This window comes from Numenius arquata, chromosome 1 (genome assembly GCF_964106895.1).
Source record: "Numenius arquata chromosome 1, bNumArq3.hap1.1, whole genome shotgun sequence".
Taxonomy (NCBI): Eukaryota; Metazoa; Chordata; class Aves; order Charadriiformes; family Scolopacidae; genus Numenius; species Numenius arquata.
In genome coordinates this window covers 125,810,284-125,822,674 of record NC_133576.1, presented here as the reverse complement: position 1 = coordinate 125,822,674, position 12,391 = coordinate 125,810,284, and the positions used below count along the sequence as shown (strand labels likewise).

The following is a 12,391-nucleotide window of genomic DNA, read 5'->3' as shown; positions in this document are numbered from 1 at the left end:
TGATACCAAACTGGGAGGGTTGGCCGACACTTCAGAGGGCTGTGCCGCCATCCAGCATGACCTGAACAGGCTGGAGAGCTGGGCAGAGAAGAACCTAATGAGGTTCAACAAGGGCAAATGTAGTGTCCTGCACCTGGGGAGGAAGAACCCCAGGCACCAATATAGGTTAGGGATGGATCTTCTGGAAAGCTCTACTGAGGAGAAGGATCTGGGGGTCCTGGTGGATAGCAAACTTTCCATGAGCCAGCAATGTGCCCTTGTTGCCAAGAGGGCCAATGGTATCCTGGGCTGCATAGGGAAGAGTGTGGCCAGTAAGTTGAGGGAGGTCATTCTCCCCCTCTACTCTGCACTAGTGAGGCCACAACTGGAATACTGTGTCCAGTTCTGGGCTCCCCAGTTCAAGGGAACTGCTGGAGAGAGTCCAATGTAGGGCAACTAAGATGATTAAGGGATTGGAGCATCTCCCTTATGAGGAAAGGCTCAAAGAGCTGGGGCTCTTTAGCCTGGAGAAGAGAAGGCTGAGGGGAGACCTTATCTATGTTTACAAGTACCTAAAGGGTGGGTTGAAGGATGATGGAGCTGGACTCTTTTCAGTGGTTTCCAGCGATAGGACGAGGGGCAACGGGCACAAGCTGGAACATAGGAAGTTCCATTTAAATATGAGGAGAAACTTCTTTACGGTGAGGGTGACAGAGCCCTGGAAGAGGCTGCCCAGGGAGGTTGTGGAGTCCCCTTCTTTGGAGGTTTTCAAGACCTGCCTTGATGCAGTCCTGAGTAATGTGCTCTAGGCAATTCTGCTTTAGCAGGGAGTTGGACTAGATGATCTCTAGAGATCCCTTCCAATTCTGAGAGTTCTGTGATTCCGTGAAATCTGTTATTAAAAAGTGAGAATAACTAATAGATTCTAACTACATGTCTATAAAAAAATAGATGTGTGTATTTGAAGCATGGTATATCAGTTGTGTAACTGAAAGAAAAGCAGTGCAAGGAAAATTAAGATGTGAACATGTGTCACAGTTTTGTTCAAGCTGGTTACAAATTCTGATTAATGTTTTGGACAGTGAAAGTATTAAATATGTGAACATTTAGTTTTACCAAGCAGTTCTGTGTCTTGTTTATATTTATTTACTGTAGGGCTGAATGAAGTTTTGTGACTAAAGGTTCATTAATTTCTCAGTAAAAATGTGCCCAAAGAGAGCTGATATTTTTATATTAGTAATTTAGTGAAATGCTTCTAAAATAGAAAATGTTTCTTGATATTCTTTAGTATCCCAATTTTAATTACTTCTGCAAATACCTATTGTTTTAAAAAAATAAAATTATAGAAACAAAGTGGCTGTGTGCAAAGTAAATTGATTTACAACTTCACATAGGCATTATCTTTTTTCTTATCTAGATCAAGAAGGCTTTGGAATTATATGAACAACTACGTCAAAGAATGGGTGTAGTTATTGTAGGTCCAAGTGGTGTGGGTAAATCAACACTTTGGCGGATGTTAAAGACAGCACTCGGTAAAACTGGCAAAGTCGTGAAGCAGTACACTATGAATCCCAAAGCTATGCCTCGGCATCAGTTGCTTGGCCATATTGACATGGATACCAGAGAGTGGTCTGATGGCGTGCTTACAAATAGTGCTCGACAAGTGGTACGAGAACCCCGAGGTATGTTTGTGAGGGTGTTAAGCATCATTATGCTTAAATTACTGAAATTGTTTATTTTCAGTTGCATTTTTGTGTTACATTATTATTTGTGCCTAGCATAAGGTAAAAAAAACTTTTGGCGACAATCGTAATCAAGAACACTGGTATGTACTTTCCAAATTTTGTGATAAGGGAGCAAAAATAGACATTAGAAGATAAAACATGCAAGGAATATCTTTAAAGAGTTTCTATTTGTTATAATGAAGGAAGAGTAGTAAATAGCATTAAAATAGCAAGGGGTGATATTCTTTAAATGTTTTTCTTGGGTTTGATATTTTATTTTTGTCTGGAAATAGATATTACTTCATGGATAATTTGTGATGGTGATATCGATCCTGAATGGATTGAATCTTTGAATTCTGTTTTGGATGACAACAGATTGTTGACTATGCCCAGTGGAGAAAGAATTCAGTTTGGCTCAAACATCAACTTTATATTTGAAACTCATGACCTCAGCTGTGCCTCTCCTGCTACAATATCTCGAATGGGAATGATCTTTCTGAGGTAAGTCACAGCAATGTTGCATACTTCTAAAGTAAGCAAATATACCTACTTTTCTGTTCTTGAAAGCTAGTCTAAAGTGGATGGAGTGATTTAATTACTTGCTTACACTTACGAAGCAAGTTTACTTTAGGTTGTATGTCCCTTCTATGCTGTTTTGTTATAACCTTTTGGTTAATGTTTCTCAGACTTTTTGAAAGAGGCAGTGGATTCTTTGCTTGTGTGTGACCCTTAGAGACCCCAAATATTGATTAGAAATTCTTGTCTTTCCCTGAACTTTTCCTAGAGTTTTTTTGTTCCCTTTAAACAGTCTAGATGAAGATGTGGATATCTTGTATTTGTTTGAATCTTGTTTTGTTTTGTTTTGACTTAGTGATGAAGATACAGATCTTAATTCTTTGATAAAGTCTTGGCTAAGAAGTCAGCCGGAGGAATGCAGATACAACCTTGAAAATTGGATTGGGGACTATTTTGAAAGGGCTTTAAACTGGGTTGTGAAGAAGGTTAGTAACTGAATACTTAATACATTTTCAGTTTCTGTTAAGATGGTCCATTTATCTACTTTAACACTGAAGATACCATTCGTATTATTTGTAAAATTTTAAGTAAAAAAAATCAAAAAATCTCAGTGCTTTCTTGATTGCCGTTTTCTTCAAAAGATTAACACTGGAACCATTCTAATCAGTTTCCAAAATCTGATTTTTAACTTAAAGATTTGAAACATTTAATACAATTTTAACTAGTTAAAGCTATATATTCCTGTGAATCTGTCTTTAATTTCCCATTCCAGACATTTCTTTATATGTTTTCAAAGACCTGAAAGATCTGAACATCTAAACTAAAAAATGAAGAAATGAAGAAATTATTTTTCCAGATTTTAAGTTATTGACTATAGTAAACCTCCCCTAAAATGTGAAAAGTTGCACAGTGTAAACCAGAGCTTATAATAGGCTGGGGAGAAATGTAATGCTAGACACCTAAAATGATTGATAGAGGCATATCTAAAAAAGTAGTTTGATTGTTCATAATGGTAAATTTTCACAGCTCCCACTAATCTGTCCTGGATTTAAATATATAACTTTAGCTCTTAGGATTCAACTCAAAACCTTAACTGAAAGATGTTTTAATAGGCTAAAGGTAATATGTAATAACAGTATTAAAAAAGGATAGTCCAAAACCTTGTACATTATCTGGATTCTGTGATTCTGGGACTGTGGTGCCAGGTGCCCACCAGGCTCTATCACTCCAGTCCTCAACTGGTCAGGGGAGAGAAAATATAACTGAAGGCTCGTGGGTTGAATTAAGGACAGGGAGACATCACTCACCAATTACTGTCACGAGCAAAACACACTCAACTTGGGGAAAATGAATTTAATTTGTTACTAATCAGAAGTCAGAGTACTGAGAAATAAAAACCAAATCTTAAAAGACCTTTGCCCCACCCCTCACTTCTTTCACTGAACTCCCCATTTCAACTGCACTCCCCGTTTCTCTACCTCCTCCCCCCATGTGGCATAAGGAGACAGGAAATGGGGATTGCAGTCAGTTCATCACACATTGTCTCTGCCACTCCTTCCTCCTCAGAGGGAGGACTCCTCTTTCTCTTCCCCTGCTCCAGCATGAGGTCCCTCCCATGGGAGGCAGTCCTCCATGAACTTCTCCAATGTGAGTCCTTCCCATGGGCTGCAGTTCTTCATGAACTGCTCCACCGTGAGTCCCTTCCACGGGGTGTAGTCCTTCAGGAACAGACTGCTCCAGCATGGGTCCCCCACAGGGTCACAAGTCCCACCAGCAAACCTGCTTCAGTGTGGGCTCCTCTCTCCACGCGTCCACAGGTCCTGCTAGGAGCATGCTCCAGCAGAGGCTTCTCACAGGGTCACAGCCTCCTACTTATCCACCTGTTCCATTGTGGGATCCTCCATGGGCTGCAGGTGGATATCTGCTCCACCATGGACCTCTGTGGGTTGCAGGGGGACCACCATCAGCTTCCTGCCTCACTATCAGCTGCCTGCCTCACCATGGTCTTCACCATGGGCTGCAGAGGAATCTCTGCTCCAAGCGCCTGGAACGCCTCCTCCCCTTATTCTTCACTGATTTTGGGGTCTGCAGGGATGTTTCTCTCACATATTCTCACTCCTCTCTCTGGCTGCAATTCCACAGTTGGTTTTTTTCCCCACTTTTTAACTACGTTTTCCCAGAGGCGCTACCACCGTTGCTGGTGGGCTCGGTCTTGGCCAGCGGTGGGTCCATCTTGGAGCTGGCTGGCATTGGCTCTATCAGACATGGGGAAAGCTTCCAGCAACTTCTCATGGAAACCACCTCTGTAGCCCCCCACTAACAAAACCTTGCCATGCTTCCCTGCCTCCCCTTCATCTGAAGGAGCTGCATTTGCATGGAACAAGTGGCTTATGTTGCACAAAACATTATTTAGGAGAAATCCCCACTGCTGTGGCCAGTAAACTAGTATTTGGGAGACGTGCGTTACCTACCCTTGGAGAACACATATGATCCTGTTGTGTTTTGAATATTATTTCCTCTCTTGTTTCTTTCACCCATGGAGATTTTTAGACTTTAAAAGTATCTTCAGGTGGATACAGAGGAAAAACCATGACACTGATCCCGAGGCTGCAAATGCTCTTTGGTGCTAAAAAGTAAAATCCAGAAAGAATCCATTCACAAAAAAAAAATTCCAGTGTAAAGTTATGTCAATTTCTTAGAGATTCTCAAAATCCCTAAGGAAAGTTCTGATTACTTATCCTAAATTACTTCATTACATAGTCTGGAATGAAAACTTCCAAATCAATCCTTAAATATTTAATTCCATGTCAAGTGAATTTTCTAGAACAGCAGCGATGAGATTTTTTGTCATTTGTGGAAGTGTCTAAGAGCAATGAGTAATAGTCTGCTAGCAATACATCACATTTATTTTTAGGAATATATTCAAATCTACTACAATTTGCAATTTACAGAATGACTGTGTGATAGAAACCAGTTTAGTTGGAACTGTGATGAATGGACTGTCTCATCTTCATGGGTGTACCGATCGTGGACAGTTTATTGTTAACTTGCTACGGGGTCTTGGTGGCAATCTGAACATGAAATCACGACAAGAATTTGCAAAAGAGGTAATAATCTTTTTTACCAAGCTTATTAAAAATTTCTCAGTATATCTAGTAGAAATAGTGATTTTCTGTATTCTAACAATGCAAATTTACACTAATAGAATATCTGATATAATTTGTTTGCAATCCGTGTTGTCTTATAGTGAAATAGCTCAGAAGTAAAGGAATGTTTCATATGTCACTGATGTGCCACTGTTACTCTTTAGTTAAGGACTTCAATCATAAAGCATATGCATAATGACTAAATTTTCAAAAGCAGCCTTAAAACTATCAAATTGAAGAATTCTGTGTTTGATTTTACAGAATTATTCTTTGAACATTCTTTAGTTTAGCTTGAAATGGTAGATCTTGTCATTAGGAATATGGATTTAACAGAAGCTTTATTTTTATTTTTTTTTAAAGATCTTCAGTTGGGCACGAGAATCTCTACCAGATCCAAGGAAGCCCCTGGACACATATTATGACACTGACACTGGACAGCTAATGCTATATCAGCTGAAAAAAACTGAAAATCTAACAGCTGATGACTTCAGTAATCTCCAAGTACTTCCCGTCATCCAAACCCCTGACATGCAGAGAGGTTTAGATTACTTTAGACCCTGGCTAGACTTTAACAATAAGCAGCCATTTCTTCTTGTGGGTCCTGAAGGATGTGGAAAGGGGTAAAAAGTATTTCCTATTTTAAGCAAAATATACTTCTAGCTATTTGACAAAGTTTGTAATATTTTGTTATAGTGGTTTTATCATTTATCTTTCTGCTAGAATATCACTTATTTAGGTTACTAATGAAGCAAACCTTCTGTAGTGGTAAGGACATAAATTCTTAGGAAGATCTACAGGAAAGTTCAGGCTGCCACTCTGCATCTGAGACATCTGAGTGGGGCTTTTACATATGAAACAGGACCTTTAGAAAACCTGTTCTGTCATGGAGCAACAGGTGAAAGGCACATTAGGTATCCGGTCTCATCTCAAGAGGCACTAGATGCCTGCGTGCAGGCAACTGAAGTCAGCTTGTCCTGTTGCCTGTTATAGGTTCCTTAGGTGGGTTAGATCACTATATACAAGGTGTTTAGGCTAGGTATTTGTTTTGTGTAGCTGTGTACTACACTTTTATTGAATTTCTTGAATGGAAAATGTTAAAATTTTAAAGGCAAACCTCATGCATCACTTATTACTTTAATAAAGTATATAGTATATGCATTTTAATTCAAAAACTATACAATATCTTCACATACACAGTATTTTAATGCATTTATGTATTACTTATGCTAATATGTATCTACACGTTTGCTTTCTTAGGATGCTGCTTCATTATGCATTTTCTCAACTGCGATCCACTCAGATTGCTACCATTCACTGCAGTGCACAAACTACTTCTCAACATCTTCTACAAAAATTAAGTCAAACCTGCATTGTAATCAGTACAAACACTGGGCGAGTATACAGACCAAAGGACTGTGAAAGGCTTGTTTTGTACTTAAAGGATATCAATCTACCCAAACCTGATAAATGGGGAACAAGCACTCTCGTGGCTTTTCTGCAGCAGGTGAGCACTTATGTCTGTTATTTATAGAGAGACTTAAGTATACTGGAAATAGTTTAGTGTATCTAGTAAATACCTACATTGATTATTTTCAGAGTTAACATCCTGCATTTCTATTGACATTAGTTTTGTTTGTACTTTAATAGAATATGCAGGTGTCAACCAGAAATAAGGTACCATTTTTATTTGGTTTGTATGCATAATGTCAGATTGGATAGGGATCTGAGCAACCTGATCTCATTGAAGATGTCCCTGCTCATTGCGGAGGGGTTGGACTAGATCACCTTTAAAGGTTCCTTCCAACCCAAACCATTCTATGATTCTGTGGTAAGTAGATAAACACAATGCTCGCCTCAGTGAGTTATAATTCAATAGGCATATGAATAACAAGAAAATCATCAGTAGTCAGTATTGATTCACCAAGGGCAAGTCATGCTTGACCAACTTGATAAAATTCTATGATGAAATGACAGACCTGGTAGATGAGGGGAGAGTGGTGGGTATTGTCTACTTGGACTTCACTAAGGCCATTGATGCTGTCTCCGAAAGGATCCTCACAGAAAAGCTGTTGATGTATGGGCTGGATGAACATATAGTGAGGTGGGTTGAAAACTGGCTGAACAGTCAGGTCCAGAGGGTGGTGTTCAGTGGCACAAAGTCTAGTTGGAAGCCAGTCCTGTTTAACATCTTCATTAATGGTCTGGACAATGGTGCGGAGTGTACCCTCAGCAAGTTTACAGCTGACACCAAACTGGGAAGAGCAGTATACCTCTGGAAATTAAGAAAACAGTAGTAATGGTATACTTCTCACAAGTTTGTGGGGTTTATTTAAGTTTTTTTGCTAAGATACTCTGTTGGCTTTCTTTTACTGAAATATTTATTTAATTATTAAAGGTTCTTACATATCAAGGATTTTATGATGAAAATCTGGAATGGGTTGGTTTAGAAAACATCCAAATTGTGGCTTCCATGTCTGCTGGAGGAACATTAGGAAGACATAAACTTACCTCCAGATTTACTTCTATTGTTCGTCTCTGTGCTATTGAGTAAGTATGTGGAAATTAATTTGACTCTCAGAACTCAGATTCAGCCTCTGCTTATAGGGCCCTTGGTCAGTTTAGTCTTTATGAAGATGTAGCTGTTCTAGTCTTTCATCTTTTCCAACGGTTTGGGATCTTCAGATTTGGTGCTGTTTGGTGCCTCTTGGTGCTAGAAACCAGCTAAGGAACAATCTGTAGCTACCTGTTGATAATGAAGTGTTTGAGATACGTTTCCTGTTGGATGATTTTCGTTTCAGTAAACTGCTTTCTGCAGCTTTATATTAAAGTGCTGTTTGGTTGCAAAATCAGAGAAATTGTAAAGAAGTAAGTTTGTTTCTAAGTTTGAACACATTTACAGATGTATGTAGAAAATTTCTGAGGGTGGCTATTGCAATAAAACAATATCTTACTTAGCTGCTAGATGGAGATGCTATTTATTGAAATGTCTCACTAATTGTGTATATAACTTTGAATCTCTTTTAATAAAAAATTTAACAATGGTAGTCTTTAATGATTACTTTTTTTTTCCTTATAGCTATCCAGAAAGAGACCAACTGCAAACTATTTATAGTGCTTACTTGGAACCTGTACTGCAGAAAAACCTAAAGAATCACCCTGTTTGGGGTTCTTTACCAAAAATACGTCAGCTAGCAGGATCTATGGTTCAAGTGTATGAACAGGTATGGAAATTTAATTTTTTTTTCAAGGAGATGGAGTATTCAGGTTTGGTGTTTTTTGTTTTTAAAAATAATTAGCTTTTGATATTAACAAGAATAAAAAAGTTTATCAGTATTAAAATCCAAGTTTATATCTTTTTCATAATGTTGGTATCAATTTTAGAGCTACTTATTTGCAGAGAATCCTCACTATTAGAGGCAAGCTGAGTAAGCGGTAAGCGCTCTTGCTTTCGCACAGATTTATTGTATGATTTTGGCAAGCGTTTTAACCCCTCTGTGCTTTCAGTTCCTGATTTATAAAATGGATATAGTAGTGTTTTCTTATTTAATGGAGGAGGAGACCGTGTACTTCAAAGATAGTTACATGCTCAGATACTATGGATGCTGTTATGAGTAGAGAAGAGAGATCATAAAATCATAGAAAGGTTTGGGTTGGAAGGGACCTTAAAGATCATCAAATTCCAACCCCCCTGCCATGGGCAGGGACACCTCCTACTAGACCAGGTTGCTCAAAGCCCCATCCAGCCTGGCCTTAAACCCTTCCAGGGCTGGGGCATCCACAACTTCCCTGGGCAACCTGTTCCGGTGTCACCACCCTCACAGTAAAGAATTTCTGCCTAATGCCTAATCTAAATCTCCCCTCTTTCAGTTTAAAACCATCACCCCTCCTGCTATGGCTCCACTCCCTGATAAAGAGTCCCTCTCTGGCTCTCCTGTAGGCCTCCTTCAGATATTGGAAGGCAGCTATGAGGTCTCCCCGGAGCCTTCAGTTCTCCAGGCTGAACAACCCCAACTCTCAGCCAGTTTTCATAGGAGAGGTGCTCCAGCCCTCTGGTCATTTTCATGGCCCTTCTCTGGACCCATTGCAACAGGTCCATGTCCTTCTTATGTTGGGGTCTCCAGAGCTGGACACAGTATTCCAGGTGGGGTCTCACGAGTGCAGAGTAGAGGGGTAGAATCACCTCCCGTGACCTGCTGGCCACACTTCTCTTGATGCAGCCCAGGATGCTGTTGGCTTTGTATGAGGGTGGAGTCCTTTACACATATCAAGGACTACCTATTAAAAATTTACACTGTTAAAAATAGTTATTTAGACACATGAGTTAATTTTATCCTCCAACTTTAAATTTTATGTACTTCTATCTAGCAAAACACCTAAGTACTTTCTTTTCTTAATCATATACATAGCCTTACTGAGGTAGGTACTGTGGGGATGTAAGTGCTTCCAAGAATGTATGTGTGTACCTGTCTAGACAGAACCATGATATAAAACCAATCTTTCTGGCTGGAATGTGATTACAGTCATTGGCTAACATGCACCAGTTAGCAGAAGTTTCATATGATGTTATCCATGTATTCGAAGAATCTTAAGTTTAAATCTCATTGCACCAGGACCAAATGACTGATGGAGGCAGTTATTCTTTGAATTAAAGATATAGTTGTAAATTCAAATATCTTCTCTGAGAGAAGAGTTAGTATTTCTGTAAGACGTCTTTTGTAGTGACTGTTACTGATTTAGGTAGTTTTTTATCACACTTTTATATTTCCTTTGTATTTTATGCTTGGTATTGCTTTAAAAAAAATTGTGTGTTTTGTCTAATGATACTGCACTAACAGTCCTAGGTGACGTGCATTTGTTTGCATCAAAAACAGTATAGAAGAAATATTCTAATTATGAGAAAATCTTTTTTGGTCAGAAAACAAGATTTAAACCGTTAATCTCTGCACTTTTTGAAAAAACGAAAGAGTGCATTAATGAAATATCTAAATATATAGACCAAATAGCAAACTAATTTATCTGGTATTTTAGCAGAATTTAAAGCTACATTTCCAAGTGCTTTACATTTTAAAACATCATTTTTTTCCCCTCCCCTTAACTTTCGGTTTTAGGTACAAGCGAAATTCACAGTTGATGATCACAGTCATTACCTTTTTACACCACGTATTCTGACTCAGTGGGTTCTTGGTTTATTCAGATATGATTTAGCAGGTGGTAAGTCATTTGGTTTTTATTGATAAAGCAGTTCTAAAACGGCCTAAATTGTTACTGATGTCAGTCTTACTGTTGACTCCACATGCAACTTGTTCACCTATGGTACTCTTTCTAAACTGCAAACTGTCTATAACTCAGTAGAGGGAAAAAATACCTAACAGTTCATTCCATAATATATAGTAAACAAGTTTAAAAAACTGCAATGGTGTTTTAAAATATGTGTGGGAGCTATTTATAGATTAAGGGAAATAGTAGGCTGGGATTGCATTCTCTACTATGGGAATTTGAAGTTTACCCCCTACTACCCACCATTTTTTCTGTTTTTTGGGGGGTTTTGGATTGTAGTTTTTTTGAGCATATGTCTTGTCTTCTGGATTCTCAGAGAGTTGCCTGTCATGCTTGTCTTTTAATACCTGCTTGTATAAACCTGGTAAAGTGACTGTGGAACTACAACTTATACACGTCATCTATGACCTACTTAAGAACAGAAGAATGTAACCACCCTTAAACATACAGAAAACATGTAGAAAACTATCTCGTCTGTGTAAAATTTTAAAAATATCTATATCAGAGCCTAAATATTCTAACAATTTGGGAGTGCTCGAAGATCACAGTCTAGTCTGAAAGTTCTTCTTTCCTTAGCTTTGGAAATGGTGAAATTTGTAAAGGTATTCAATTTTGTGTGTTTTTCCAGATAGACAGCATAGGATTCTTTCTAATGTTGTTTTTGTCTCTGAAATTGCTGTTATCACTAGATCATGAGTGATTACTCCTTATTGTGTTTTAGCTTTTACATTATTTAAAACATTACATAGAGGGCTACTTAAAGACTGTAAAAGTGAAAAGTGTGCTCGCTTTCCATTTATTTTCCGGATTCATCAGATGGTATAAATGTAGATTGAATGAGGTCAGAAAAGCTACACTGATAATCAATGAATGTGTGATCTCAGCCCATTTAAGGACTCTGTTGCTGTATCTGAAGGTGACATTTGCATATGGTTTTTCAGTGATAAACAATATGGCATGTCATTTACTCATGTCACCTTCCATCTTAGTTTTGTGAAGAATATTGAAGCTTTTTATTCTCCAGTGTCATTTTAGAATACAGACTGGTTTGGGTATTTATTGTTGTTTTAGTATTTGTTATCAGTCTCTCTCTTCCTTTTAAAACAGTCTTCTGGATTTTCTTGTTTTCATTGCCTGGAATTTTGTCTTTTGATTTTTACTTGGTGTGCAGCACCTTCTTCATTTTCATTAGAATGCTGGTAATAAACTGGAGAACTTGTTTTAATAGAATGTGTTTCATTTTATCTTGTAATCTTGTAATATAAAGGTATTATTAAAAAGCACTTCATAATATTTACTTTTTCTCTTATTTCTTCCTTACTGATGCTCTCCTGCTGGTATGTAATTTCACTTATTCATTTTCAATCTCCTATTTTGAAATGGAAAATTTGAGAAGTGTAAAACTTATTATAAATATATAAAGTTAAATCTCTCCTTAAATGTTGTAGGATCATCGATACAAACCTCAGACTACGTATTGGAAGTTGTTGCTTATGAAGCACGTCGTTTGTTCCGTGACAAAATCGTTGGCATGAAAGAACTTAATGTATTTGATAATATTTTGATGAAAGTGTTTCAAGGTGATTGGGGCTCAGATGTTCTGGACAATATGGCAGGTAAACCATTTGAGGCATACTAAACAAACTTGAAATATTTGTTTAGGAACTGCCTAGTCAAATCGCTCTGATCAGGTCAGATAGCATATGAGCTGAACACCTAAACTTTCAAATATATCCTTTTGTTTTCATA

At 38.0% G+C, this 12,391-nt stretch overlaps 1 protein-coding gene across 1 annotated transcript in view; it reads left to right on the top strand.

Moving 5' to 3' along the window:
* Positions 1 to 12,391, top strand: part of DYNC2H1 (dynein cytoplasmic 2 heavy chain 1) — a 180,898-nt gene that overhangs the window by 38,710 nt on the left and 129,797 nt on the right. Inside the window, exons 38-47 of the mRNA XM_074153785.1 lie at positions 1,397 to 1,661; positions 1,997 to 2,204; positions 2,575 to 2,704; positions 5,171 to 5,326; positions 5,726 to 5,985; positions 6,623 to 6,869; positions 7,761 to 7,912; positions 8,442 to 8,586; positions 10,474 to 10,576; positions 12,091 to 12,258. Coding sequence (XP_074009886.1) covers positions 1,397 to 1,661; positions 1,997 to 2,204; positions 2,575 to 2,704; positions 5,171 to 5,326; positions 5,726 to 5,985; positions 6,623 to 6,869; positions 7,761 to 7,912; positions 8,442 to 8,586; positions 10,474 to 10,576; positions 12,091 to 12,258 — 1,834 coding nt within the window. The remainder of the gene's footprint in view (positions 1 to 1,396; positions 1,662 to 1,996; positions 2,205 to 2,574; positions 2,705 to 5,170; positions 5,327 to 5,725; positions 5,986 to 6,622; positions 6,870 to 7,760; positions 7,913 to 8,441; positions 8,587 to 10,473; positions 10,577 to 12,090; positions 12,259 to 12,391) is intronic.